Consider the following 26639-nt stretch of genomic DNA (forward strand, 5'->3'; position numbering starts at 1 on the left):
TCTCTCTCTCTCTCTCCCCCTTGCCATTCTCTCTCCCCCCTGCTATTCTCTCTCCCCCCTGCCATTCTCTCTCCCCCCTGCCGTTCTCTCTCTCTCTCTCTCCCCCTGCCATTCTCTCTCTCTCTCTCCCACCTGCCGTTCTCTCTCTCTCTCCCCCCTGCCGCTCTCTCTCTCCCCCTGCCGTTCTCTCTCTTCCCCTTGCCGTTCTCTCTCTCTCTCTCCTGTCGTTCTCTCTCTCTCTCCTGCCGTTCTCTCTCTTTCTCTCTCCTGCCGTTCTCTCTCTTTCTCTCTCCTGCCGTTCTCTCTCTTTCTCTCTCCTGCCGTTCTCTCTCTTTCTCTCTCCTGCCGTTCTTTCTCCCCCCTGCCGTTCTCTGTCTCTCTCTGTCTCTCTCTGTCTCTGACTTTCCACCCCTTCAGACACAATGTGCCCCACATAAGTGACAGACGTCCGGCAGAACTGACATTTGTCCAGGTACAGCTTTTGTCCACTATCACACTTTGTCGGTCCAGTACCTTCATCGGGCCGGCTTCATGCTCTTCCAAGGTCTTCCCAAAAACTATTATGTCATCCAAATATACTAACACTTCCAGTAAGTTCATATCCTCCACAACTCGTTCCATCAGTCTCTGGAAAATGGCTGGAGCCCCAAACACTCCTTATGACATGCACTCCATTTGATAAAACCTTAACAGGCATATGAAGGCTGTCGTCTCATTGTCTTTTTCACACATTGGAATATGATGGTACCCATTACGTAAATCGAGGACCGAAAACCATGTGTTCCTTGTGAGACAGTCAGGTGCATCTTCTATGCGTGGCAGTGTTTATTGGTCCAGGGTGGTCCATTTGTTCAGAGTGTGGTAATCAGTATGTAGTATGTATATCTTTATTTATATAGCACCAAAAGTGTACTCCTCGCTTCACAAAGAATACAGTACAGGGAATTATATTCCCTGCGTTTCTCTTTGTAATGTAGAAGTAGAAACTGCTGGTCAAACACAAGCAAGATGTAGTGATTTACTAAGGCTTTGTCCAAAGACACAGATACATAACCTCTACAGAAACTTGTCATTTCTCTTTGTTAAACATGATATGTTATGTATTAACATGCCCTTGGTTTTTTGTATAAATGTCGGGGCACAACTGAATAAACTTTGAAGTGTGGAAGCAGACCTGTTGTCTGACTCCTCTCTTCTCGAGCTCGTATTTGTCTGTGTTTGGGAGACTGCTAAACCAGTGCTGTCCAAATCACTAGGTTGAGTGAAGTGATTCCTACCAAAGTAAAAAAGTAACCCTTTCAAAAAGCAACAGGATATTAACCAAATAAGGTGTAGAACATTAGTTCTACACGCACTGTCCCCCTACATCAGCACTGATCATTGATATATCAGTGCTGATGTGCTCGAGGACATGCCTTACTAAAAACAGCAGTATGAACAGAGGTCCCTTACAAGGAGAGATCCTGCGGTACTAAATGCTACACGCAGGATCATATGGTAACAAAGACACAAGACGCTGGGACTCCGCAACTATGAAACAATATCAATTAGTGTTGCGGTCGAAATGAAGGCGTCCCGCGTGTAAGAAGGGGAGTGTGGCAGACTCGCGCGTTTCACGTTTGAACGCTTCTTCAGGGCACGTACGGGGCCATTGGCTTACGGGGTCACACTTTGGGTGGTCCCTGCGGGAAGCCGCTTAGTGTCATTCACGGCACTTTCTACTTGCCACAGATCTACCAGCTGTCATTGTCGGGTGATTGGGATTACATCCCCAGTAACCTCAGAACACAGCCGCTCGTTCATACGGGGCTGCTGTGCTGCTGTTGTCCACGTGCAACAGGTAATTGACACACTCTGCATACAGGATATTATCCTTCTTATATTATTGCCTCTCTGTATATGTATACACTATCTCCATATGCTATTTACTGTCTCTGCTACCCGCCCTCCGCAGCAGTGGATTAACACTTAATGCTGATGGTGTAGTGGAGGTGTGTTCGCACGGAGTTATATACTCCTTGCCCTGTTGGACACTACACATCCATTAATTGTGTATCTTCCTACACCTTTAGGTATATCTGCAATTACCATTGGGTTATAGCAGGTTAGCCTTGGTCTGTAGTCATTATTCAAGCCTTGGTTTAGTAGCTGATACACAAGCCACGTCGATTACCATATCAATCATAGGCTGTCTGAGACAGTATTAATACAGCGGTTTTACACTGGTCCCTTACTGTAACTATATTATATAGTAGGCTGTTCACTTACAGCACGGGATTCTGAATACTCGTCAAGAATCTCCCATATGTTCTATCTGCATAGCTGTCACAGCTACGTTATCTAGATTACAGTCACGTGCTGTTTGATTTGTATTTTGATTTTAAACCCCTATATTTTATATTCATTGATGACAATAAATGATTTTTAATATTATAATTATACATAATGTTGTAATTGAGTGCTTATATACTAGGTTTCCCTTTTCTCCTGTACACATACGGTTGGCAGTACCCTGACTGGACGCGGGCCGTCCATCTGAATTCCCTAAGGGCCCCTCCCCCTGGGCCATTGTTATCTTCTCTATTCTTTGGTAGGCCATCAAACACAGTGGATGAATGCGCAAGTTCCAATGTCTGAAACCATTTTGCTAGCTACCCAAAGATATTGGCATTGGTCCCGATAATGTCTCCTGTCTCCTCCTTTCTTTGGACTTCCGGACATATTAAGGCAACCACCATCGGGAGTCCTGATACTCCCGTAATCTTCTTTTGGAATTCCAGTTTCACGACTACATACCCCAGGTATGGATAGCTGGCATCACTGAGACCCCACACGACAAGTCCCTCCAATGGCTGTAATGGCAGGTTCTTCAGGTGATTATTGTACCATGACTTAAAGATAATGGATACTTAGGATCCACTATCCAAAAGGACGTCACATTTCTTCCCCTCTATCTTTGCTTCGACTTCGATCGATGGGCCAATTAGGCCTTTTGGCAGGTGAGATCATTCCAGTCTGTTTGCAGGATAGTCTTTGAAGAGCCTTGCTTTATGTTGTTCTCAGTATGTCCCTTCACTGGGTCCCTTTTTTCATTTCCCTGTTTAGACTCGGACCAGATGAATCTTTTAATCACATATTGCAGATTTTTTCCGTTTTCTACAGTGTTTGGCATAGAGTCCTTCTTCTCTACACCTATAGCAGAAGTCAAGGCTAGTGTCCATCAGAGTGGGGGCTCCTCTTGTATTCATCCCCCTTCTAGATGGTATTTCCCTCCTGGGCCTTTCCCCTATATTGGGCTGAGCATCCTTTCTTGACATCTCTCTTATCTGTAATAAGGCCGGGAGCTCCGGCACTCCATTGGGGAGCCCACCTGCTTTGTCAGGTCCATGCTAATCTGCAATTTTCTGCCTTTGTGTCCCAGCTAGGGGTGGCCCCTTTTTACCCGGCAGTGCATCGACAGTGTCGTGGAAAAACTCAATTCACACTTATTATTATTTAGACAAAAGCAATCTGTTGAGAAACTTTATTGCAGCGGCCGGTTGCAAGAGTGCATTCAATACGAATCAAACATTGCTGTCTGACTTGCACAAAAAGCACTGATGATGTTCCAAAACAACCTTACTTATACCCCAAAAAGGGGACGGGCATGCATAATTTGATATATCATTATTGGTTATTTATTTGCTATGTAATTTAGCCGACTAAACATAAAGAACAGATTTTGCTGCCAGACAATCTCATCTTCCTCCTTCAAGGCTAGCAGCAGTATATCTCTTGCCTAACTCTATAAAGAGACAATGAACAGATGAGAACTTGAGGAGCCCACCTCAGGAAAATAAACACAAGGTCAGCTATTATAAGGTGACAAAGTTCAGAGAAGGAAAAAACTTATTTCATATGTCTAGTCTACTACTTCACTGTAACCCATAATTACTGTAACACAAAACATGGCTTTTCTCATAGTTCTAAAATATAATATTTCCACAACAGCACTGTCGCCAGATCCCCACTGGCTGTTAGCCACAACACTCTTATTTGATCTTATTTGGTCTCACAGCCATCTGTTGTTCCTCATCCCTTATCTCACTTAGGAGCTCTAGGAATTTAGGGGCTGTCTCTTTCCATTCTTGGAGACGCAGGTATAGCATCATCACGTCTGCTTTGGGAGCCCGCCATATTAATTGTTCCACTCTGGTGCGGTCAACCCTGTCAGCAGAGACCCCTTTGTTCCTCACAATCTTTTGTAGGGCCACTTCTAAGTTAGGCTTTGCAAGGCGGCACGTTGGCAGCTGTAAAACAAGGGGACATACCTTGATGAGCATCCCTCCTTCGGCAACGTTGCAATGTCATGTTGCCATGGCAACACGTCCTATGGGGTCGGTTACCATGGCAATGCAATGCTACAGGAGACAGACATACAGACACACCTCACTGCTGGTCCGGGGGCCCCGCGCTTTCTCCTCTCCCTCTTCTCCCTCCTCCTGTTGGGATCCAACTTGTTCCTGACCAGAGGATGGAGATGGGGGGGCATTTTCCCTCCAGCTTCCCACTCCTGTTGGGTGGACGTTGGATCCCGGCGCCAACAGGAGGGAGCGCAGGGCCCAAGGCGGCCTCCTTGCACCCATTGCTCTTAGTGGCCAATTGATAGTCGCATCATCGCCCGTATCTGGGATCGTTACGATTAACACTCTGTTCCAATCCAGGCCGTCCCGTACACACCCCACTCGCTTATAATGGCTGCACTCATGATGAGGAACTGTCAGTTACATTTGACAGGGGGCGCTATAGAGCCAATGTTCTGGAAAAATCTAAGCTTTCCTGGGCAATAAAAGGCTACTGGGTTAACTTTAACCATTCCCTTGACTGACCATTTGTGATGAGGGGACAGTATTGTGTATATCACGTCAACTACAAAAAAAATTCAGCAGCAACCCCAATGCAACCCCTGTTACTTTTAGGCCCCAGACTAATACCCGGTGCTGAGGTGGTGTCCTGAGTCCTTTATTGCTAATCAATATGCCACATTTGGCTTAAGGTCAGACAACGTAAAATAAGTACACAGTGTGGGGGATATAACCAATTTTATATGACGGATACCAATATTTAAGAACCTTGTGATCCCCAGCAAAGGGTCACTACACTTGTAATACAGCATATATCATAATACTTCACATAAGCGCCGCGCAGGTGTATGTCAGTGTTAGGTGATAGTGGGCCACCCAATCCTTAGTATATGGGCCTATGTAATAGTGGTGGACACCGTTGGAGCTCTTAACACACTAAAGTGTTGCAGGACTGTACTTCACAGCGGTGCTTTCGTACCACCTTTACTTGCAACTGTTGAGGGTCCCCTCTGACAGTTCTCTCAACACTCCATGCAGCTTCTCGTTATGAATCCGGTGGGCCAATCGTCAAGAGGTTCTGCTTTCACTCTGGGAACTCTCAGCTCACTATCAACGGGTCTCCAGCTGATCCCCGGGTCACTCTCGATCAACCCTGCAGACGTCCAAGCTGCTATGCTGTAGCAGCTATCCCCTTGTAGGTCCTGCCAGAGACTCCTCAAGGCTCCTGTTAGCCAAGCCTCTCCAGAGTCCAGTCTCATTGGCTGAGGTCCCGGAAGTGGCTCCATGCTGCAGCACAGCAAGCTGGGAGTTGTAGTTTCCTATTGCAGTCAAGGGGCTGTGTATGTGTGTCAGCTGCCTGCACTTACAAGGGGGTTACATTTACATTATAAACAATGCCACTGACATGGCTTTTATGGAGTAATAGTATGTTATGTTTATTGGTTAATTTTATTCCAGTACAATTAATTATGGGTAGATTCTTCTTCACTCAGTACATTTTGAGGTATGTTTTCACATTCTGTTTGAGATATTTGTTAATCTATATTTTGCCTATTCAAATTAATGTTTTTTTATTCTTCTTTATAGGAGTCATTCAAAGTGTATGGAGCTTGCTACTATGGATTATGAAGCACCTTTGATGCCATGTGGCTGTATCCTTTTATAATTTCTGGTACATTGCAATGTTAAAATTGATGTCTCTTCAGGCACATTCCTACAATGCAAGAAATAAGGCAGAAATGTCCTGCCCTTAATGCACAACTAACAGCAATGTATGTAAAACAAACACAAATTAAACTTATTCTCTATGCACTTCTTCTATTTAGCAGTAGCCTTACAAAGCTGAAAACGTATTCATTCTCTATTTCTTAAAATGGCAGCATGTTGATCTCCATGACCGGGGTACAGAATCTAAAATGTACTAGCAGAATTCATGTTTTGGCTGCATTGAGTGGTGACAATCCACTGTCCTTGGACATGTTTTTCTCTGTATTCACCAACTATTTTTAATTTCTTTTTCAAGTGTAGCTATTGTTATTACCAACCGAGGTATAGAGGATTTGAGATTACACAGATTTCACATGTAAATTGCTTTCAAATGTATTAATATGTTTAGTTGCACTTGTTAACGCTTTATAACCTTGGGTATAAGTGGCATATCGCTTATTTCTAACCTTTTCTTGCTGTACATTGGGACAGGTCCCCATTATTTTGGGTGGTAATGATCAGCACAATTAAAAGCATTAGAGACATCTTTCCAACTTAATATCTAGGACATTTGGTCGCGGCCGTTTCACCATGACCAAATGGCTGCCGGTGCTTTGCCTCAAATCTACCCTACTGCCAGAAGCTTCTGCTGCCGGCCACTTCGCCTGCAAGGTAAGTGCCTAAACCCCCTACCCTAACCCTAACACTAAAAACCCCTAACCCTAACACCCCCTACCCTAAACCCTTACCCTAAAACCCCCTACACTTACCCTAACACCCCCTACCCTAATCCCTAACTCCCCCTACCCTAAACCCTTACCCTAACACCCCCTACCCTAAGTCCTTACCCTAAAACGCCCCTATCCTAACCCTTACCTTAAAACACCCTACCCTAATACTCTCTACCCTAAAAACCCCTTAACCTAAATCCCCCTACTTTAAGCCCTTACCCTAAATAAACCTACCTTATGCCTTTACCGTAAACACCCTACCCTAACCCCTTACCCTAAAACACCCTACCATAAGCCCTGACCCTAAACCCCCCTAGAATAACCACTTAAACCCCTTAAATTAACCCCCCACCCTAAACAGTAATTAAACTTACCTTGGAAGCGGTTGGCGGCGGGGACTCCAGCAGCGGATCGGCTGTGATGGCGGAGGGGTGAGTCGCAGAAATGGCTGCTACCAAATGTCCAATTATGTTTCCAACTCGCATGCAAACCGTTCCTTAAGATCATGCAAACTGATCTATGCCGCACAAACTACAGATCAGGTCAAGTGGGCAAAACTCCTTTTTTCAGCCGCTGTGTGTGTATGTTAGAATACATGCATAGGATACATAGATCCCTATTCTTCATGCTTTGAAGTCTCTTTTCCAAGCTAGGAAAGCATCCGAGCTCGGGTTATTTGCTTAAAAAATATATATTAACACACAGAACATGAACAAATCACAAAAAACTGATATAGATAAAGTAGACTCAGCTTTACTAAATTAAATGCCGGGGGAGGCATGAGGCTCTGTAACTCACTTACCTGCTGCCGGCCGGGTCTTCAGCGACACGTCGTCATGGCATTGCGGTGCCAAATGACGCCGTGACGTCACAAGTCGCCATGACAACGCACGTCATATGATGCGATGGGGTCACGTGACGTCGCATGACCCGCAACGTCATTTGACGCCGAGCCATTCGGAAGGGGGGGGGGGGCGAACGCTGCAGCTCCCGGGAAGGAGGTCACAGCTGAAGAAGTTTGCGCGCCCCTGAGTTAAGGTTATACTGTTCTTGCTGAGAATACAACAAACATTCCAAACTTAATGATTAGAGCTATAAAGTCATTTTTAGATGGTAACCATGGTGACCATTTTAATAGGTCCAGAGCAAATGTTTTTATATCAATATTTCTCCACAATAAAGAACTGCAATATAATATGTATTGTATTTCACAGTGAGGTATGAAACCAGGATGGAACACAAAAAGTAAATGTAAGTTGGTTTAAAGAAATATTTTTTTTAACCAGCTACGTTGGACTGCCCTTTTGCGCCATTAAATTCTAAATGCAATATCAATCGATCGATCTATTAATTTATTTATTTATGTAGAGGATCTTTAATTGTTCAACTGTTCTTCGCTGCTGGGTCAATTTAAAATGTTTGCCAAAGTTGCAGAAGTTTCTGAAGATTGGCACAAGTATCCCATCACAGTCACTTAAAACCACAAGGTAAAAAGCTAGTTTCCTGAATTAATATGCATTTTTCTTAGATTTATAGAATATAATCTCTCAGAAACAAAAAATCTGTTTTCCTTAATATTTGTTTTTCAGTTATCTTTCAGTTTCAGCTTCTAACTAGCTGGGGAGACCCATATTACATTGGGTTAAATGGTCTTGAATTGTACAACGAACACAGAGAAAAGATCCTTCTCACAGAAGATAATATCCTTTACTTAAAGTTATTCCTACTTTTGGTACTGTGCTCTAAAACATATTAATCAGGAAAGGCTACAAAATAAATACGAATGATATTTATTAGAATATCATATGTATGGCTATGCCAGGCTTGTTGGGTGGGGTGGGGTGGTTGATGGGGGTAAAATTACTATTATCCATGATCTATTCTAGTGGTTTCTGCGGGTGTCTGGGGGACCTCGTGTGGATCCTGTCGGTGTCCGGGGGCCCCCAGGTTGACCTCAGGTGTTCCCCGCGGGTGTCTGGGTGGTCCCTGCGGGTTCCGGGGGTCCCGCTCGCCTGTGCATAAATTTTTTTTCAATTCATTCAAATAAATACCCCCCCCCCCCCCCCCCCAACCCCCTGCATCCTCATCACCGTCCTCCGTGGGCATCAACAGCAACAGCACAATAATAATTAAAAAATACAATCTAATGGCCCCTAACCCCTTAATCAGTTACTGCTATAGTAATTAAGGGGTTAACCCACCCTCCCCTGCTGCCCACCCTACCAGGGAACACCACCCCTGCTACCCATTGATTGGCATAATATGGGCATGCTTTAACACTGTAGCAATAAATGTGAAAGCTTAAAAAGAACAGGCCCTAAATAAAACACAGTATTACATAGAAAATAAAAACCCATTACAAATGCCAAAAAAACAATTGATTGGCACGGTGGCACACCCATGTCAGGCAATATACAACCTGCCAATCACCAATAGAAGCCTCAAATTAAAAGCACATTCAATTTTAATCTTAAAAATTCCAAAAACACAATTGATTGGCATGGTTGCACACACATGTCCTGAGGGCATGAGCTGCCACTATGCTAGGCAATATCCAACCTGCAAAAAAAATACAGTACACGCATCAAATAAAAACACATTGCATTGCCAGCCATAACACACAGCCAATAAACCAATTGATTGGCGTAGTACCATACCAAACCACAGAAGTGGGGAGAAAAACACTGTCTCGAACTACAGGCCAATCTCTCTTCTCCCAATACTATCCAAGTCATGGGAAAATGTGTTCACTCCCAATTAAGCGATTACTATACCAAGACAAATATCCCTAGCCAATTCCAATCTGGCTTTCATCCCAAACTCTCCACGGTAACTGCCCTGCTTAAAGTTTGCAATAAAATTCAGTGTGGAATGGAACTGGGACAACTCACTGGTTCAATATTCCAAGATTTTGCAAAGGCTTTTGATACTGTTGATCATGTTATCTTGCTTAACAAACTCCAGTGCTCTGGAATAAGGAAACATGCTTAAAACTGGTTTAATTCCTACCTACCAGGTAAATCCCAACATGTGTCCATCTCAGGCTCTAACTCCAACCCCTTGTATCTCACCTGTGGTGTCTTGCAAGGCTCTGTTCTGAGGCCCTTACTCTTCTCAGTGTTCATCAATGATCATCCTACAGCTTGTAAGGGAGCTTCAGTACACATGTATGCAGATGACACAATCTTATATGCATACAGCCCTGCGACTGGTACTCACAGCGGAGCAGCATGCCGCAGCCCAGCAAGTACAGAGGTGGACACAGGCGGCGATTTCTACCCCCTCCGTAAGTGGTAGATGGGCATCAGGTTGCAGCTGTCGGGCTGCCTTCCAACGATGTGACGATCAAGCATTTGCGGCAAGTCACCATCGGAGCTCTCCAGGCAGCTGGCCTGATTGACTCCGGTGCCACTGTTACTCTGGTGTGACCTGATATGGTCAATCCAGAGTCTCTTCTCCCGGGCACAGGGATGCAGGTAACTATGCCAGACAGGGGACCTAGGTCAATCCAGGTCACCCGGGTGTTCCTTGACTGGGGTGCCGGTCGCGGTATGAGAGATGTGGGTGTTTTGCCTTGGTTGGGTACTGAGGTGCTACTCGGTAACGACCTTGGGCACCTCTGTTTGCTGAGGATGCTGCTCCCGTAGCAGCCATCACCAGAAGTGAAAGCAGGTCACCTGCCCAGGCAGGGGAGCCTTTGGTACCCCTGCCCACTGAGGATGTCACCGGCCCCCTAAATTTGGGACCAACAGATCCAGGGGTTCCTGGGGAGTCCAGTAACCCCAGTCTGGGTCAACGTGTCCCATCAACAGGATGGACATCCTGCGAGAGGCTATATCCCCAGGTAGAGCAAACGGCAGCCATGCAGTAGATCCAAGCCAAGATACAGCCAGCAGTCACCAAAGATTTGCTTTTTCAACCAGGGGTCCCAGGCAATTGACAGGTAGTCGGTCTGGGGGTCCCCTGCGACAAGGTACCCCTAGGGGCAGCCTGATAGGGTCGGTCCTGGGCACTGGTACCTACGGACAGAGATGCCGGTGAAGGTACATGTCCAACTGCAATCCAGGGGGAGCATAAAGGGAAATAGAACAAAAAACAAAAAACAATCTAAGTGCAGACAGTTTTTAAAAGGTGTATAAATTTGTGTTCTGTCTTGGCTCCTATGTGTTGCCTACTTACAAGATGTAAGTCAAAAACGAGCGGTTTTGACACAACGGTTTTGACACAAATTTATACACCTTTTAAAAACTGTCTGCACTTAGATTGTTTTTTGTTTTTTGTTCTATTTCCCTTTATGCTCCCCCTGGATTGCAGTTGGAGAGTGAAGATTTGTGGGACTAGTGAAACCAGTCCCCACCAGCTGGGTTTTGAGCAGGGGGTTTGAACTCATTTATATTGTTTTGCACGTTATTGAATCACGTCACAAAGTTTTATAATCATTCGATTTTATTATTAACTCACTGTATAACACAAGAGCACACTAATAGAGCTAGCGCCGTTTCTTTCACCTTCACTTTGCACAAATCTTGGTGAAGGTACATGGACAGGATACTCTTGTGACCCCAGTCACAGATAGCCACAGTTGGGCAGTTGCCCTAGCAGAGGTGCCGTCGACACCGATGCCCACCAAGGTGGTTTATGCTCTCCAGCTTTTGGAGCCCACCCATAGATAATCGCTCCTCTACTTTTGGAGCCCCCACACACAGATGACCTCGCAGGGATCAGGCAGGTGTAACGGAAGTGCTCGCCACAAACCTGGACCGGACCGCGGGGCTGAGGTGGGGATGTGAATACACCGACCTTAGACCACGAAGCCGGTTCTGGATTGCGCAGTTCGTAGTCAATTTGTCACGCCTGTATGCCCGCAGACCTGGCAAGACCCCAATACTGAGGTGGGAAGGGTATTACCACGCACCCACAGCAGTGAGGGCGTGTCCAGAGTGTGGTATGGCATTGCCGGGCCTGTTGAAAGATAGTTAGTGATACTTGCAACGCCTTGGGAGTACAGAGTAAGAATAGTGGGGTCCGTGCGCCAGAGTCCAGGGATCCAGAAGTCAGAGTCGTCAAGTTCGTAAGCCAAACTCCAAGGGTACAGAGGTCAGCACGGTAGAGTTCGTAAGCAGGGTTCAAGGGCAACAGAGAGCAGGGTAGTCTAGGACAAGCAGAGGTCAAACCAGGGAGATCCAGAGAAAAGCAGGAGCAGGAACAAGCTGGAACACCTAGGAGAGCCAAGCATAGGACTGCACACACAGGGATAACAGAAGCTATGCAGAGCAATGATAGAAAGGACAGACAGGGGTTATAAAGGAGGGAACACCAATAGGAGAGAGAGGAGGAGCAGAAGGTGAAGTGGGAGACAGCAGGGATAGGTGAGGAGGAGAAGAGGAGGAGACAGGGGAACCAGTAAGGGAGATCGCTTGCAGTGCATGAGAGGAGGAGTCAGGAAGCTGGAAACCCCTAGAAGAGGAGCGTGTGCGCGCCCTCTGTAATCTGACAGCGTGTGACATCAGGGACACATGAAGGGGAAGGAATCCCCTGAACCGTCACACAATCGTAGCCGGTTCAGGGTTGGAGAAGGCAGGGTAATCCATGGACAAGCCGGGGTCAGAGTTGGAGACGTCATAGTAGTCGATATCCAGGCTGGGGTTTGGCAACTGGTAGGCTGGAGCGAAGCGCTTTAGCATAGCAGCTGAAGCGTGGGAATGGCCTCTGTGCGAGGAGCGGGAGCGGACCATGATTAAGGTCTCTGCAAGGGGTGAATGCAGCAGGTCTCAGGAACAAGGCAAGACTAGCACTGGGGATCCAGCGCTTCAGTACAGGAACCAGGAAGCAGACCTCTGCCTGGGGAGAATGCAGTAGGTCTCAGGAACAAGGCTAAGGCAGGTGTGTTTGTGGCAAACACAGTTACATCCAAGAAAATCTTGGTTTATGCTCAGCAATGAGGGAAAGGGAGAGCCCAGTATAAGAAGGGCAGATAGCCAATCCCAAGACATGGGTGTGTGGGAATTCCTCCAGAGCAGAGAGACAGAGCTGCAGTGATTGCAAGCACAGGTGATAATGCTTGCAGATCCAAGGGGAGGGCTGTCTGAGAGCTCACCAACTCTGCAGGAGTGAGCTCCAGCCAAACCCAGGAACAGATTCCTTACAGCAGGTAAGTCAGACCATGCCCGACCAGTGTACCCATGTATTTGATGTTCCTCATTGTGTACATTGTCCCCATGAGTACAGTGTCTTGATGGGAAGGTTCGGGACACAAACACATTTTTTATGTGGGGGCACAGGGCTGGGTGGGTTGTGTATTGGTGCGTAGTATATATTGTAATGTTTATTGGGGGCAGAGGGGGTGAGTGAAGGGACAAGTACCCCCTTAACTCGCCCCCGCTGCCCCCCAAAAATTTGCTATTGTCCCTTAACCTCTTCATTGCCTTAGCGGCAAGCCACTAAGGTAATGAAGCTGCTTACATTTTATTTTTATTTATAGTTTGCGTGAGCAGGGGGTCTCCTGAACGGAACATAGTTGATTTCAGCCTCTGGGACCCCCCTACTTCCCGAGTTACAGGCCCCATCATGTTAAATTCCATGTGGGATCTAAACAAAGCAGAGGGATACCGGCATCCCATACAGGGGCCTGTATCTCGGGAAGTAAGGGGCCCCTGTTGCTGAAATCAGCTTTGTTCAGCTCAGGAGACCCCCTGCTCACGCACACTATGAATAAAAATAAAATGTAAGCAGCTTCCTTACCTTAGCAGCTATCTGCTAAGGTAATGATTTTTTCTTTGGGGGGGTGTTTGATACTAGTGCGCGGGAGCAGGGGGTCTCCTGAGCTGAATAAAGTTGATTTCAGCCTCAGGGACCCCCTACTTCCCGAGATACAGGTCCCGTTATTGGGTGCCGGTATCCCTCTGCCTTGTTTAGATCCCACGGTCACGTGACCCAAAGGATTTTAACATGGGGCCTGTATCTCGGGAAGTAGGGGGTCCCCGGACCTGAAATCAATGTGGTTCAGCTCCGGAGACCCACCGCTACAATAATGTAGTGTTTAAAATTAAATAAAAAACCCGCTATCTGGTAAGTATCTCGGGAACCATGGGGTCCCCCAAGGTTAACACGGCTCAACTCCAGGGACCTCCTGTTTCTCTTCCATGTGAAAAATATCTATATTTTAAGGGTGGGGGCAAATTGGGGGATTGCTGCTTTAATAGTTAGAATAAAAAAAGAAAAGTCCTAAGTGTGTGCCCAGGCTTTGTAACAAAATCATTTTATGAACTGCTTCCAATTGTGCACGTTCTTGCTATGTGATAATGCGTTACCTATTAGGCACTGTCCTTGGGTAAAACAAATCAATTGACTTAATTTACATGTAATTAGGTAAAGGACACATAGAACACACTATGTATTAAAGACAAAAATATGATTTCATTAAATGTCTTGCATGCCGTTTGTTCTAAAGGGGGGACATCTGGTACAGATGCAGCTTGTAACATTGTTCCCCCCCTTAATATAACATCCCATTACAACACAATATCAGAATTTTCATAATATTTAATGGCAGTGTTGGTGCAGAGTAACTTAAGTATTCTATCCTTAGCGCACCAGAGGGGTCCATGAAGTCTGCCAAATCTGTATGTTTTGCAAGTGAAACCTTTGTAATAGACCTACGGTATCTAATTTAATAGGCCTAATGTCACTTTTAAGGCTCATGCGGCGACAGCGATGCAACGTCTCGTCAAAACAAATGCATTGCAGCCGTCGCATGTGCTTATAGTAAGCGCGACGTTACAGAGCAACGGCTTGGTCGCGATCGCTGGAAGTCTCAATTTGATTTTTCCAGCGACCGCAGCATGACGTCACCGTTGCCAGCACTATAAGCGCAGCCTTATGCTGTTAGAATATTACAGTAGTGGCCAGCTTTTTTCTGTAAGCAGAAACAAGTCCATACTAATTAAAGGTCACATTATAGGCATATTAAATACCTTAAACAGTGAAACATTTTTGGCAGTAGTATAGAGAACTAATATTGCAATACCAAGCTAGTGTAAGAGGATACAAAGCGAAGAAGTGCACGGAGATTCTCTGCTTATGAGGTCACCGCGCTACTAAGTAAGATATCTCCTAAAAAGCTAATAAACAGCTCAGCTGCTTTCATCAACTCGGAGAATAGAGCTGTTTGATAAGAGACGTGTGAGAACCCGGCACTGCAAAGAATAGCTAGAATATCTATTAATATCAAGGATATGAATCTCACATATCTTTCTTTTATGATTTGGCTGCCTTTCCATTATAAAGTTCTAAACATTTCTGTCACATATTACTTCCTGTCTTGCATCCAATATACCGTAGTCGTGTTCACTCACTCGCTACAGGTTATACGCAGCCTACTTTCAATGTATATACTTTCCTTTTTACCATGTCGTTTTGCTGGTGTTTTTGGCAATCTCCCATTGTAACAGATGCCATGAAATAATAATTCTTGAAACTAAAGTTAAAAAGTTAATCTATCTAAGCTTTCCTATTATATGTTTGCTCAAAGTTAATTTTGGGAGGGATTAGATTACACCTTAAATTTAATTTAACATATTCTGAGCATCTATTTTCCCTGGGCTCGAGAAGACAAGTTCATTTGAATGAATGGGACTTAAATATATTCTAGCACATGGTCAGACCTCTTCACATTACTGCATATTGAGTAAGGGCCAAAATTATACACACAACCAGAACCCATCCCCTGTTGAATTCAGCTTGATTGAGGAAATGCGTAGGGCTGTGGGCTGCTGAGAAGCGGTGTGTGATTTACAAATCAGAATCACTACGCCGGAGGAGTGTATATTCTACCCTGAGAATTGGAAATTCCCCTGACCGCAACGCTGATTGGGAGTTCCCCTGACCGCAACGCTGATTGGGAGTTCCCCTGACCGGAACGCTGATTGGGAGTTCCCCTGACCGCAACGCTGATTGGGAGTTCCCCTGACCGGAACGCTGATTGGGAGTTCCCCTGACCGGAACGCTGATTGGGAGTTCCCCTGACCGGAACGCTGATTGGGAGTTCCCTTGACCGGAACTCTGCGTGCCTGCTTTGGGTTGCCGGAGGACTCTCTAGGAGACAACACCTATTGGGAGGACTCATGAGGAGGTCACCTTGTGACCATTTGAGCAGAGCAGGACAAGCGGAGCAGCTTCCTGGTACATGTTGGGGCATGAGTATTCTCATAATATGCACTAAAACTTCGGATGTTTGTGAGTTTTAAATTGTTAATGTTCAAGACCATTACATTTTTATCATCAAAGATATTACACTAGGATCGGGCGCTTTTTCTTCTTTTTTTTCTTTTTCTGTTTAGGTCGTGTGAAGAAAAGTAGTTGCACTTGAGAAGAAGGCTGCCAGTATCCCAGTGAAATCGGACACATTTTTTCATGGTTTTATATATATATATATTTATATATATTTTTTCTCCACACACTGGATTAAGCATATCAGAAGCACTACATTATTTAGCATAGGTCTTAGTTTTCATTCAATCATATTGATTTTCTGGTTATTTTCTAATTGTCCATGTGCATTTATATATGTGTACTATTTCTGTAATTGAGACAGTTTAAACTAGATATATATTGTCCTTACTCATAACAGGTATTCTTGCCATGGGCATTTATATTTTACCATATTGCTGAACAATTGGAGGCGCAGTCCAATTTAATTATATCTTGTGTTTTATATATTTATATATATATAGTGATGTCTTGGTTACTCTGCAGGGTCTTTTGTCCGTATTAAAGACAGGAAAACTTGGGATTCGCTTAACAGGGTTTATTTACAAGGCAAAACAAGGATCCATAAAAACTAAAATGAGCTAACTCCACTTTGGAGCTCTAACTAATACGTCTTGGTTACTCTCTGTAAGTGGGAGAACTAAACTCTTCCCCCACTCATACCTGTACCTGAGCCGCAGATCTCCCTGCAGTCCTTCACTGAGGCTGTCAGCGTGTGGGCTTCCAGAACAAACCAGGGAGGTGCCTGGACTGCCTTTTATACGCAGTCCGTTAATTAGTGCCCATATTCTCACATTATATGGGTGCAGTACGTCTTTTTGGAACAGCCTATAGAGACCATTTTTTGGTGTGCTTTGCGTCAACTCGAAATTGTGAATATTATTTTACAAGGAACCTGACATGCATGGTATGAGTTGGCCATAATAACCCAATGCTAAACAGACTTTTTTTTAACATGCACTGGAGCCCAGTATACCATCTTTACTAGAGCATGTTAAGCGGTAGGTCTGCCAGTATAATGAATTGTCATTGACTTTAAATGCAAGAAAGCGGTCCTTTTCTGTGAATTGCATTACAAGCTGAAAGGGGGAGGCACAACAAAGATTAATGAGAGTTTACATAGAATAACAATGCAATGTACAGTATTAAACATGAACACAGAATTAAATGGCAACACTGCCAACATGCTGTATATTGGCTTTCAAAGTTGGTACTAATAGTAATAAAGGTAGAACTATTTTGATTTGCCTTTTTGGCATTTAGCCACGGGACATGTCCACGCAAATGTTGACCCCTTGTTCTGTTAGTTTGAGTTGTGGTTATTGGCTAGTGGGGCCACTTGGTGATCGTTTAATGGTTGTTCAGTTTAGTTGTTGTCGATGTGTGCTTAATTCAAGCATTGTTTAATTTTATGGTTGTCACAGTTGGTTACTGTCAATTTATGTGCAGTTTTTGGTTCAGTTTAAATAAATCAGTCTAATAAAGGGTATGCTCTTGGCTTGGAGGCAGCGGTTTGTGTTAAATGTATGGTTGTCAACTACTGTATCTCTTCTAGCTGCGAAGCTGGAGATGTTACTTGTTTATTTGAGAGGTTGTTAAATAATCAAGTTTAATTTAGCATACAGTAGGTTGAACTTGATGGACGTACGTCTTTTTTCAACCTCATCTACTATGTAACTATGGAATTCTGTGGCCTTGCCACCATCAAGTTGTCTTCATTTTTAATTGTTTTAAAGTTGTATGGGGGAATATGAAGAGTTTCGTGTGTGTGTGTGTGTGTGTGTCTATGATATATGTATATAATCTATCATCTATATCTGGGGTATGTTTCCGTATAAAGGTTCAGCTGTTACAGGGTTGCTAAGCAATAGCAAGGAGGAGCGATGGAAAGAAAGACAGCAAGGAGTGGAGGAGACAGATAAGTTACAAGGAGGGAATGGGAAGCAGTGTGCACATGGAGCAGGAGGGAGTGCAAAGAATGGAGGAGAGAGAGACCGCAAGGTGAGGAGGAAACAGACAGTAAGAAGAGAGAGACAGGTGAGATGAGTAGGAAAGCAGGAAGTGTAGTGTGCACATAGAGGAGCAGGCAGAGTACGGCAGGGAGTGCAAAGAGGAGCAGGTCACGATGGAGATGGGGAAGAGGGGACGAGACAGCAAGGCATTATGGGGAGGGTGAAAACAAAGAGTAATGTTTAATAACCTTTAAGATCTGCTAGATCGGCGTATGTTACTCCGGGGAAAGCTAGTAATAAGAATAAATGCTCATAGTACTTAGTGTTCAGTTGTCACCTGTGCATACTATGAGATCCCTAGTATGCAACCAATCTCCAGATATGTGTAGAGGAAGAAAGAACATACTGTACATAGTGCAATACATCTTGGCTAAATCAAACAGTGATTCAAAATTCATTGCAACCAGCAGTGGCGTAGCTAGAAATTGTCGGGCCCCCAGGCCAAGAAAAATTCACGGCCCCATTAATACTAACTGCTATTTTTTTATCCTTCCTCTGCACCATTACCAGCTTTCTCTCTCTCTCTCTCATCATTTCTCCCCCTCCTCCTCATCAGCTCTCACACCCCCTCGCCATCACCAGCTCTCTTTCCCCCTTATCATTTCTCCCCCTCACCGTCACCAGCTCTCTCTCTCCCTCATCATTTCTCCCTCTCTTCCTCACCATCACCAGCTCTCTCCCCCTCATTTTTCCCCCACACCAGCTCTCTCTCTCTCCCTTCCATCATTTCTCCCACTCACCATCAGCAGCTCTCTCCCCTCATCATTTCTCCCCCTGCTCCTCTCCTCTCTCCCCCTCACCAGCTCTCACTCCCGCACCAGCTCTCTCTCTCGCCCCTTAGCTCTCACCCTCTCCCCCCTTAGCTCTCACCCTCTCCCTCCTCAGCTCTCACCCTCTCTCCTCAGCTCTCTCTCCACCTCAGCTCTCTTTCTCCCACGCTCTCTCTCCCTCTCTGTTCTCCCCCCAGCACTCTCTCTCCCATGCCTACCTTTGGCAGGGAGATGATGGGAGCGGGGGCGGGCCGCCAGCGTTGATTAGAAGAGCAGCTGGCAGGGGAGTTGTACTGAGGCAAGCAGGACAGCACAAGGTGAGGAGCGCGCTGTGGCAGCAGACACCAGAAGTAAGAAAGACTTCCGGGTCAGACCGCCAGGGCGCGCTCCTCCCGGCTTTCCTGCTTGCCTCAGTACAACTTCTCTGCCGGCTGCTCTTCTGACCAACGCTGGCGGACCGCTGCCGCTCCCATCATCTCCCGGCCACGTACCATCATCTCCCGCCTGCCTCAGCCGACAGGCGAGGATAGCGGGCCCCCAAAAAGCGCGGGCCCCCGGGCCTTACCCAGGCTATAGCTACGCCCCTGACAACCAGATATCCCTCTTACAAAAACTGTATATAATACTTATGTTTCTGTATTTCTGCCATACCAGATGAAGGACCCTGATAGGTTCGAAAGCTTGTAACATATCAACTACTTGTTGGTCCAATAAAAGGTATTACACAGTACCACCCACTCTCTCTCTGTCCTTTATTACTACAGTGATTTCTAGATGAATCAAGCACACTCACATGGTATCAATGAAAATCATGTGAGTGTGATCAAATATCCGTTGATCTTGCAGAGAAAATGGGTTTCTTCTGCTATACTGGATCGGTTCTCCCAGTAAAGATGAAAGAGAAAGGCGAATATAGTGTAACATCGCTTTATCACATTTAAAATGTACACTTATGTGTTTGCATTCATGTTCCAAAATAAAAACTTGCATTGAGCCCACTCGGGGTCAGCAGAATACCGCCGCAGATCTCCACCTCTCCTGACACCAGCCTCCTGTTCCTGCAGAGCGTGCCGGTTAAAGCACTTCCGGAAAGTGACATCACGTGCGGAGGTACAGTAGGGAGCGGTTCCGGTCCGGAGTCGGGATCTATGATAGTAGTCTCAATGCAAGTTATGTGACCTGAGTGGGCTCAATGCAAGACTATGTATGTCCTTTTTCCCCTCTACATACTGTATATCTGGAGATTTGTTGCATACTAGAGATCCCATAGTATTCAGTTGTCATCTGTGCATACGAAGTACTATAAGTATTTATTCTTCTACTATTTAACACTCTTCACATCACTGTTCATTTCAGTCACCCCATTACTCTTAAAGTTATATTGCCCTATTTTACCCCTGTGGAATTTTTGTGCTCCCAGTGGGTTGTGGTACAGAATTTGGGAAGTCTTTTCTGTGGAGCTCCAGATTTCACAATCATTTTCACTGTAGATTGTATCCGGTTGAGTGGAGTCACCTGCGCTGTCGCTTCTGGTTTTTTCTCTATGGGGATTATGCAACCTGCACTAGCAATAAGAAAGTTCCCGTTCATCTTGATAACGTTGCCACCAGGATTGAGATAAAAAATGAGGGAAAGCCAGCAAAAGATTAGCTAATTGCATTAGATTTGACATGTCATTAAAAAAAAAACCTCTACGTTGAGCCAGCAAAAAATATTTGATTTTTAACATAATATTCTGAACAGTATTTCTTTTCAACATATTTTACCGTTGGCAGATCTTTGACTTTTGTTTAGATATTGCTGCTTTTCCAGAAAGCATAAATATTTTGGATAATGTGTGTGGAGACGTGAGGACACCCGATAAACTAATTAACGATGTAAATGATACTAATGACGGCAGACACATGTGGCTCTCACCCATTCTTCCTGGCTTGGTAAGAAAGTTGGCATTTCGGTACTTCATACAAAACATGTCCATGCAGGCAGATGTAAGCATGAATAGATGGTACCCGAGGTAGAAAAGAATACCATGTCTGTATTAATGGCAAATTTTACATGTTCAGCCATTTTGGCCCAGCAATTAAAAGTTTGATTTATCAACTGACCTTCTTAGGCCGCGCTTATAGTCCCGGCGACGCTGCGGTCGCTGAAAAAATCTAATTGAATTGATTTCCAGCGATCGCGACCAAGCTGTCGCGCCGTCGTGTCGCTCCTACTATAAGCGCACGCAACGGATTCAATGCATTTGTTTTGTCGCGTCTCCGGGACTATAAGCGCGGCCTTAGATACATTGTCTTAAAAATGTCTTGCATTTAAGTAGAAGTAGCTAACAGGTTAAAAAAAAAGGGAATAATAACTGTAAATATGTTTTTTCTATAACTTTATGATTTAACTTTTTCTAACAGGTTAATCGGATTTATGTTGTTTTTGATCGACCAACTACAGTGTCCATGATAAAACTATGGAATTATGCTAAAACCCCTAAAAGAGGAGTCAAGGAATTTGGTGTAAGTATGCGGGTAGATTTGTATGTATGTCTTTATTTATACAGCGTCATTAGTGTACATAGCGCTTCACATTAATACTACACGTGACAATCATATAAATAACAAATAAAACAAATAACAGATGATGGGAATAAGTGCTTCAGACATAAAAGTAACATTTCGGAAGAGGAGTCCTTGCTCTGGGGAGCTTACAATCTAATTGGTGGGGAGAACGTACAGAGACAGTAGGAGGGCATTCAGGTAAGTGTGTCTGGAGGGGGCCAAGCTTTATGTATCGTGTATAGTATTAGCCACGGTGGTATTCATATGCTTCTTTACGCAAGTGTGTCTTACAGTAAGGTGGATAGAGAGGGTGCTAGTCGGGTATTGAGGGGAAGGGCAATCCAGAGGTGTGGGGCAGAAAGTGAGAAAGGTTTAAGGCAGGAGAGGGCTTTAGATACAAAGGGAGTAGAGAGAAGACATCCTTGAGGCTGTATTAGGTCAGTTCCATTTGTGTCACGTCTTTGCCTCACCATTTTGTGCCTATGTGGTTATTTTGAGAGTGTACCCCTTCATTTTAGATTTTCTCCCTAAGAAAATCACAGAAACCACAGAAAGAGAGACGGACAGACAGAGAGACGGGCAAACAGACAGACAGAGAGACCTCTTTAATATACATTAGTTATGGTGGGTGAAAAAGGTGACAAAAAACCCTCCACCGTATAGCTAATATTAATAATAAAAATATCACTTGTGAGCACATTCACAATCTAATATATTTATATATATTTTGATAGAAATAATAGCATGTTCTTGTATAGCGCTGCTAGTTTTACGTAGCGCTTTACAGAGACATTTGCAGACACAGTCCCTGCCCCGAGGAGCTTACAATCTATGTTTTTGGTGCCTGAGGCACAGGGAGATAAAGTGACTTGTCCAAGGTCACAAGAAGCCGACTCCGGGAATTGAACCAGGTTCCAATACTTCAAATTCTCAGTGCGAGTCAGTGTCTTTTACTCACTGAGCCACTCCCTCTATATAGATAGAACGATATAGTAGATAGCTAGATAGATACAGTAGATAGATAGATTCAGTAGATAGATTCAGTAGATAGATTCAGTAGATAGATAGATAGATAGATAGATAGATAGATAGATAGATAGATTCAGTAGACGGATAGATAGATAGATAGATTCAGTAGACGGATAGATAGATAGATAGATAGATAGATTCAGTAGACGGATAGATAGATTCAGTAGATGGATAGATAGATTCAGTAGATGGATAGATAGATTCAGTAGATGGATAGATAGATTCAGTAGATGGATAGATAGATTCAGTAGATGGATAGATAGATTCAGTAGATGGATAGATAGATACAGTAGATAGATTCAATAGATAGATACATTCAGTAGATAGATACATTCAGTAGATAGATTCAGTAGATGGATAGATAGATAGGTAGATAGATCCAGTAGATAGATAGATTCAGTAGATAGATACAGTAGATTCAGTAGATTGATAGATAGATAGATACAGTAGATAGGTAGATAGATAGATACAGTAGATAGGTAGTGTCAGGGTCTCCTAGACCTCCTGTCTAGCCATAGTTCTTCTTTGTCCACCGGGTGTGCTGCTGCCTTCTGTGTGCTCTAGGGTTCCTCTGTCTGTCTGTCTTCTTGTTGCTCCTGTCTCTGTCCTTATAGCTTCTGCTTCCTGGTTTGTTCAATTGCCTTTGTTTTGAGTCAGACTCCTATTCACATGCCTCTGTCTTTGATCCTAATCTGTTCCTGTATTTTGATTCTGTTCTTAGAAAAGGCCCTTGCTGGTGATCTGGCTTGTCCCTGTTTGTTCCCTGGTCTCAGTCCCTGCTCCCCGGTCTCAGTCCCTGCTCCCCGTTCTCAGTCCCTGCTCCCCGTTCTCAGTCCCTGCTCCCCGTTCTCAGTCCCTGCTCCCGAACCTGTACCTGCTCCCCTGTTCTGTTCCAGTCTTCTCGTTGCCGACCTCTGCTTGTTACCTGACTGCGCTGTCTGCCGCCTGCCTCGGACCCCTGCTTGTCACCCGACTGCGCTGTCTGCCGCCTGCCTCTGACCCTCTGATTGTGACCCCTACTACGCTCCTGCTGTTCCGGCCACCTAGATCCTACCCGCCACAGGAGTTCCCCGTGACAGAAAACAAAGGCCACTTCTGGATCTCGCCGGAACAGATTCTCTGCCTTCCTGCTTCAGCAGACCCCATTCGCTTGGAGGAAAATAAGTACTTTTTTGGGGGTTTTTTTAAATCCCAGTTGGGATCCTGAAGGTTTTGTTGCTGCAAAGGTTTCTGCAGGGTTTTTTGTGCCACTTTCTCACTGAGAAGAAGTCCCTTTTACAAAAAAAAAAGCCTTCCCTGCAGTACCTGTTTTTGCCATTTTCAGACTTTCATTACCTGGACAAGGATTGTCTCTGCATTGTGGGTGGGCCACTGCAGATTTTCAGACTCACATTTCTATTTAAGACGATTACCTTGATTTACTGCTTTCCCTGGTTGGACCACTGCTGTTCACAGGGTCCCATTTCAGAAGACAAAAGTGCTCCCATTGTTTAGTTGCTGCATGCTGTGATTTTCCTGCAATCTGTAGTTCTTCCTATGATTGGTTTCAGGTTTCCCTGTAGTTTGTTTCTCTGTCTGTTATTTCCATGCTTCATTCTAAAGTTTCAGATCTAACTGCAAGTTTTTTCTGTAGTGGTTTCCTGCTGTCTATGATATATCTATGCCTAATTTCTAAAGTTTCAGATTTAACTGCAGGTTTTCTCTGTCTATATGATATCCCTACGCCTGATGTCTAAAGTTTCAGCTATAACTACAGGTTTCTCTGTCTATATTTTTTCCTTGCATTTATGATACCCCTGTGACTGATGCTAAGGTCTCAAAAGGTCAGCTCTCCTATCTTGTCTCTCTCTGTGTCTAATATTCCTGTTGTTCGTTCTAATGCTTCTGCTTTAAAAACACATTTCCGCTTTACTGGTTTCTTGGGAAGTTTGGTTTCCCTACAGTATGTCCGAAGTTATGGCTCCCACTCTGAAAACAGTCTTGAGTAGTAAATGTGAACACAGTACCACTGATTCTTCAGAACTTCTCAAAGCAAAGAAGAAGAAGAAGAAAAAGAAAGGAGGTATTACTGTGGAAGTTGCAGAAGGAATTATGGATGAACCTTTAACCTCGGAGTCTGCATTTGATGAAAGAGATATGCTGCAGCTTAATGCAACTCACAGACTTATCCCAAGAATAGTGGAAGAAAAGAAACATGTATTTAATCAAGGAAAAGATGCCCTAACTCAGACACTTCAATCTGCACGAAAAAAGATTGATTGCCTTCATGGACGTTTAGATAAAGAGCAAGAAGCCAAGGCTGCACTACAGAGCTGTCTATCCTCAGCAATTGCTAAGTGTGTTCTCCAGGAAAAAGAAAAGCACCAGTTGGAGAGTGACCTGGATGTCATGTCAGGTGATCTGGAGAGGGCATATGCTGATGCTGCTGAGGATCAGCGCCTCGCTTCTAAAAGTAACGAATTCCTGGAAATCTCTATGAAGGAAATTGACAGGCTTAATACAGAGCTTAAAGTCTCCCAGGAGGAGATTTGCTACTTCAAAAAAGAGATGGAAGTCGTTCGGGAGGAGAGATGCTACTTGAAAACAGAGATACGTTCTATGAGAGACGCCTCCAAAGAGTTAAATAGTAGGTTTGAAACTATAAACAAAATGAGTAAGAACTTCTTTGTCCAAGCCAGTGAAGGAGATGAAAGACTCCATGAATTTGAAGAGGAGAAGAGACTATTGATAGAAGAAAAGTCAAGGATGCAATTAGCATTGGAAAAAGCAGAGGATGACTTGGAAAAAGAAAAGTATCAGATGGAGATTTTTCACATCCCTTGAAAAAGTGCGCGCATGCGCATGAAACGCGTTGGGAGGACTCGTTTTTAGAAGCTTATTATTCGTGGAGAGTACACCGCACGGCTGGGTACAGGAGAGAAGGAGAATTTGAAACCGGCAGGAGGAGAGAGAGACACGCATAGCAGCATCATTGATCCAGACCCTCTGGAGCTCCGTACAGCATCTGCCACACGTGGGGACGCCAGAGAGTGAGCTCCGGTCGCCATCTTGGATCCACAGAAAGTGCTTCCAGTCCTACTGCTTTCAAATATCCTGCATCCTGTGAGTAGGGCAACGATTTTGCCCCCCCGGATTAGTGTGTGAAATTATCCAGAATTCTGCATTAGTTGTCATTAAATAGCTTTTTATTAATATTTGTCTGGCCAGTTGTTGTTGTGAGTCTGTCTTGTTTGTTAAATGTTGTCAGTGTTATATGTTTTTATGTCCTCAATTTGACATACTGCACCATAATTCTCTTTTTGTTTTTTCACATATCACGTCACGTTTTGGAGGAAATCTGCACTTTGCTCATCACCATCACTAAAGGACTTGATTTGGACTTTGCACGTCACGGTTTGAACTGGCGCCGGCTTACCTTTTTCTCTTTGCCTAGTTACTGACTGTACAGTCAGTTTTTGTCTGGCTGCCTATTCATCTTATTATTAATTTATTATTGTGTGTTTAGCGCTGTTTTGCACCGTCTTTTCTGTTTATCAGATGGAGAATGACAGGGTGATCTTGTCAAGTAAGCTGGAGAAGGCTTACGCGGATAATGCCCAGTACCAGAGTTTCATGGCTCAAGTTGGCGCAGCACTGGAAGCATTTCAGAAAGAGGTTCACAGGCTTACTACAGAGCTGGAAGCCTCTAAGGAGAAGAGTTGCCACTTAAACATAGAACTATGCTCATTGAGAGAGATCTTCGGAGGGTTAAATAGCAGTTTTGAAACTGTAACCCAAGAGTGCAAGAATCTCTATGTCCAAGTCAGTGAAGGAGATAAGAAACTCCATGAATTAGGAGAGGAGAAGAAACAGTTAGCCCAGGAAAAGTTAGACGTGCAGACAGCACTGCAGAATGCAGAGAGAGTGCTGCAAGAAGAACGTGTCTCACTGGAGCAGCGCACACAAGCATAAAATATGCTGCAGAGTCAGCTGCAAGAATTGCGTACACATCTGCAGGACACCAAGGAGAGATGGGTGAAGGCTGAGGAAAAGCAGCGAGTTCTGCAGGAATAAAGTTTCCAGACTGCCTACAAAGTAAAGATGCTGCAAGAGTATTTGAGTACCCGGTGTGTCCCCACAGAACAGCATGAGAAGCTGAAGGCCACACTGAGCATAACCAGAGCCTCGCTGGTGGAGGAGCTTAGAGCCCAGATGACCCTGTATGAGAGGGAGCACAAGGTGGTCCAGAAAC

General features: G+C 44.5%; 1 protein-coding gene across 5 annotated transcripts in view; it reads left to right on the plus strand.

Moving 5' to 3' along the window:
* KATNIP (katanin interacting protein) overlaps positions 1-26639 on the plus strand; it is a 184407-nt gene that overhangs the window by 150530 nt on the left and 7238 nt on the right. For all 5 annotated transcript variants that reach the window (XR_012787351.1, XM_075565272.1, XM_075565274.1 and 2 more), the window contains 4 exons: positions 5931-5995; positions 8371-8481; positions 20625-20764; positions 21236-21337. Coding sequence is in view for 4 of the 5 variants with exons in the window: in XM_075565272.1 (XP_075421387.1) it covers positions 5931-5995; positions 8371-8481; positions 20625-20764; positions 21236-21337 (418 nt within the window). In the remaining variant the exon portion in view is untranslated. The remainder of the gene's footprint in view (positions 1-5930; positions 5996-8370; positions 8482-20624; positions 20765-21235; positions 21338-26639) is intronic.

The sequence above is a fragment of the Ascaphus truei genome, chromosome 11 (assembly GCF_040206685.1).
Source record: "Ascaphus truei isolate aAscTru1 chromosome 11, aAscTru1.hap1, whole genome shotgun sequence".
NCBI classification, from domain to species: domain Eukaryota; kingdom Metazoa; phylum Chordata; class Amphibia; order Anura; family Ascaphidae; genus Ascaphus; species Ascaphus truei.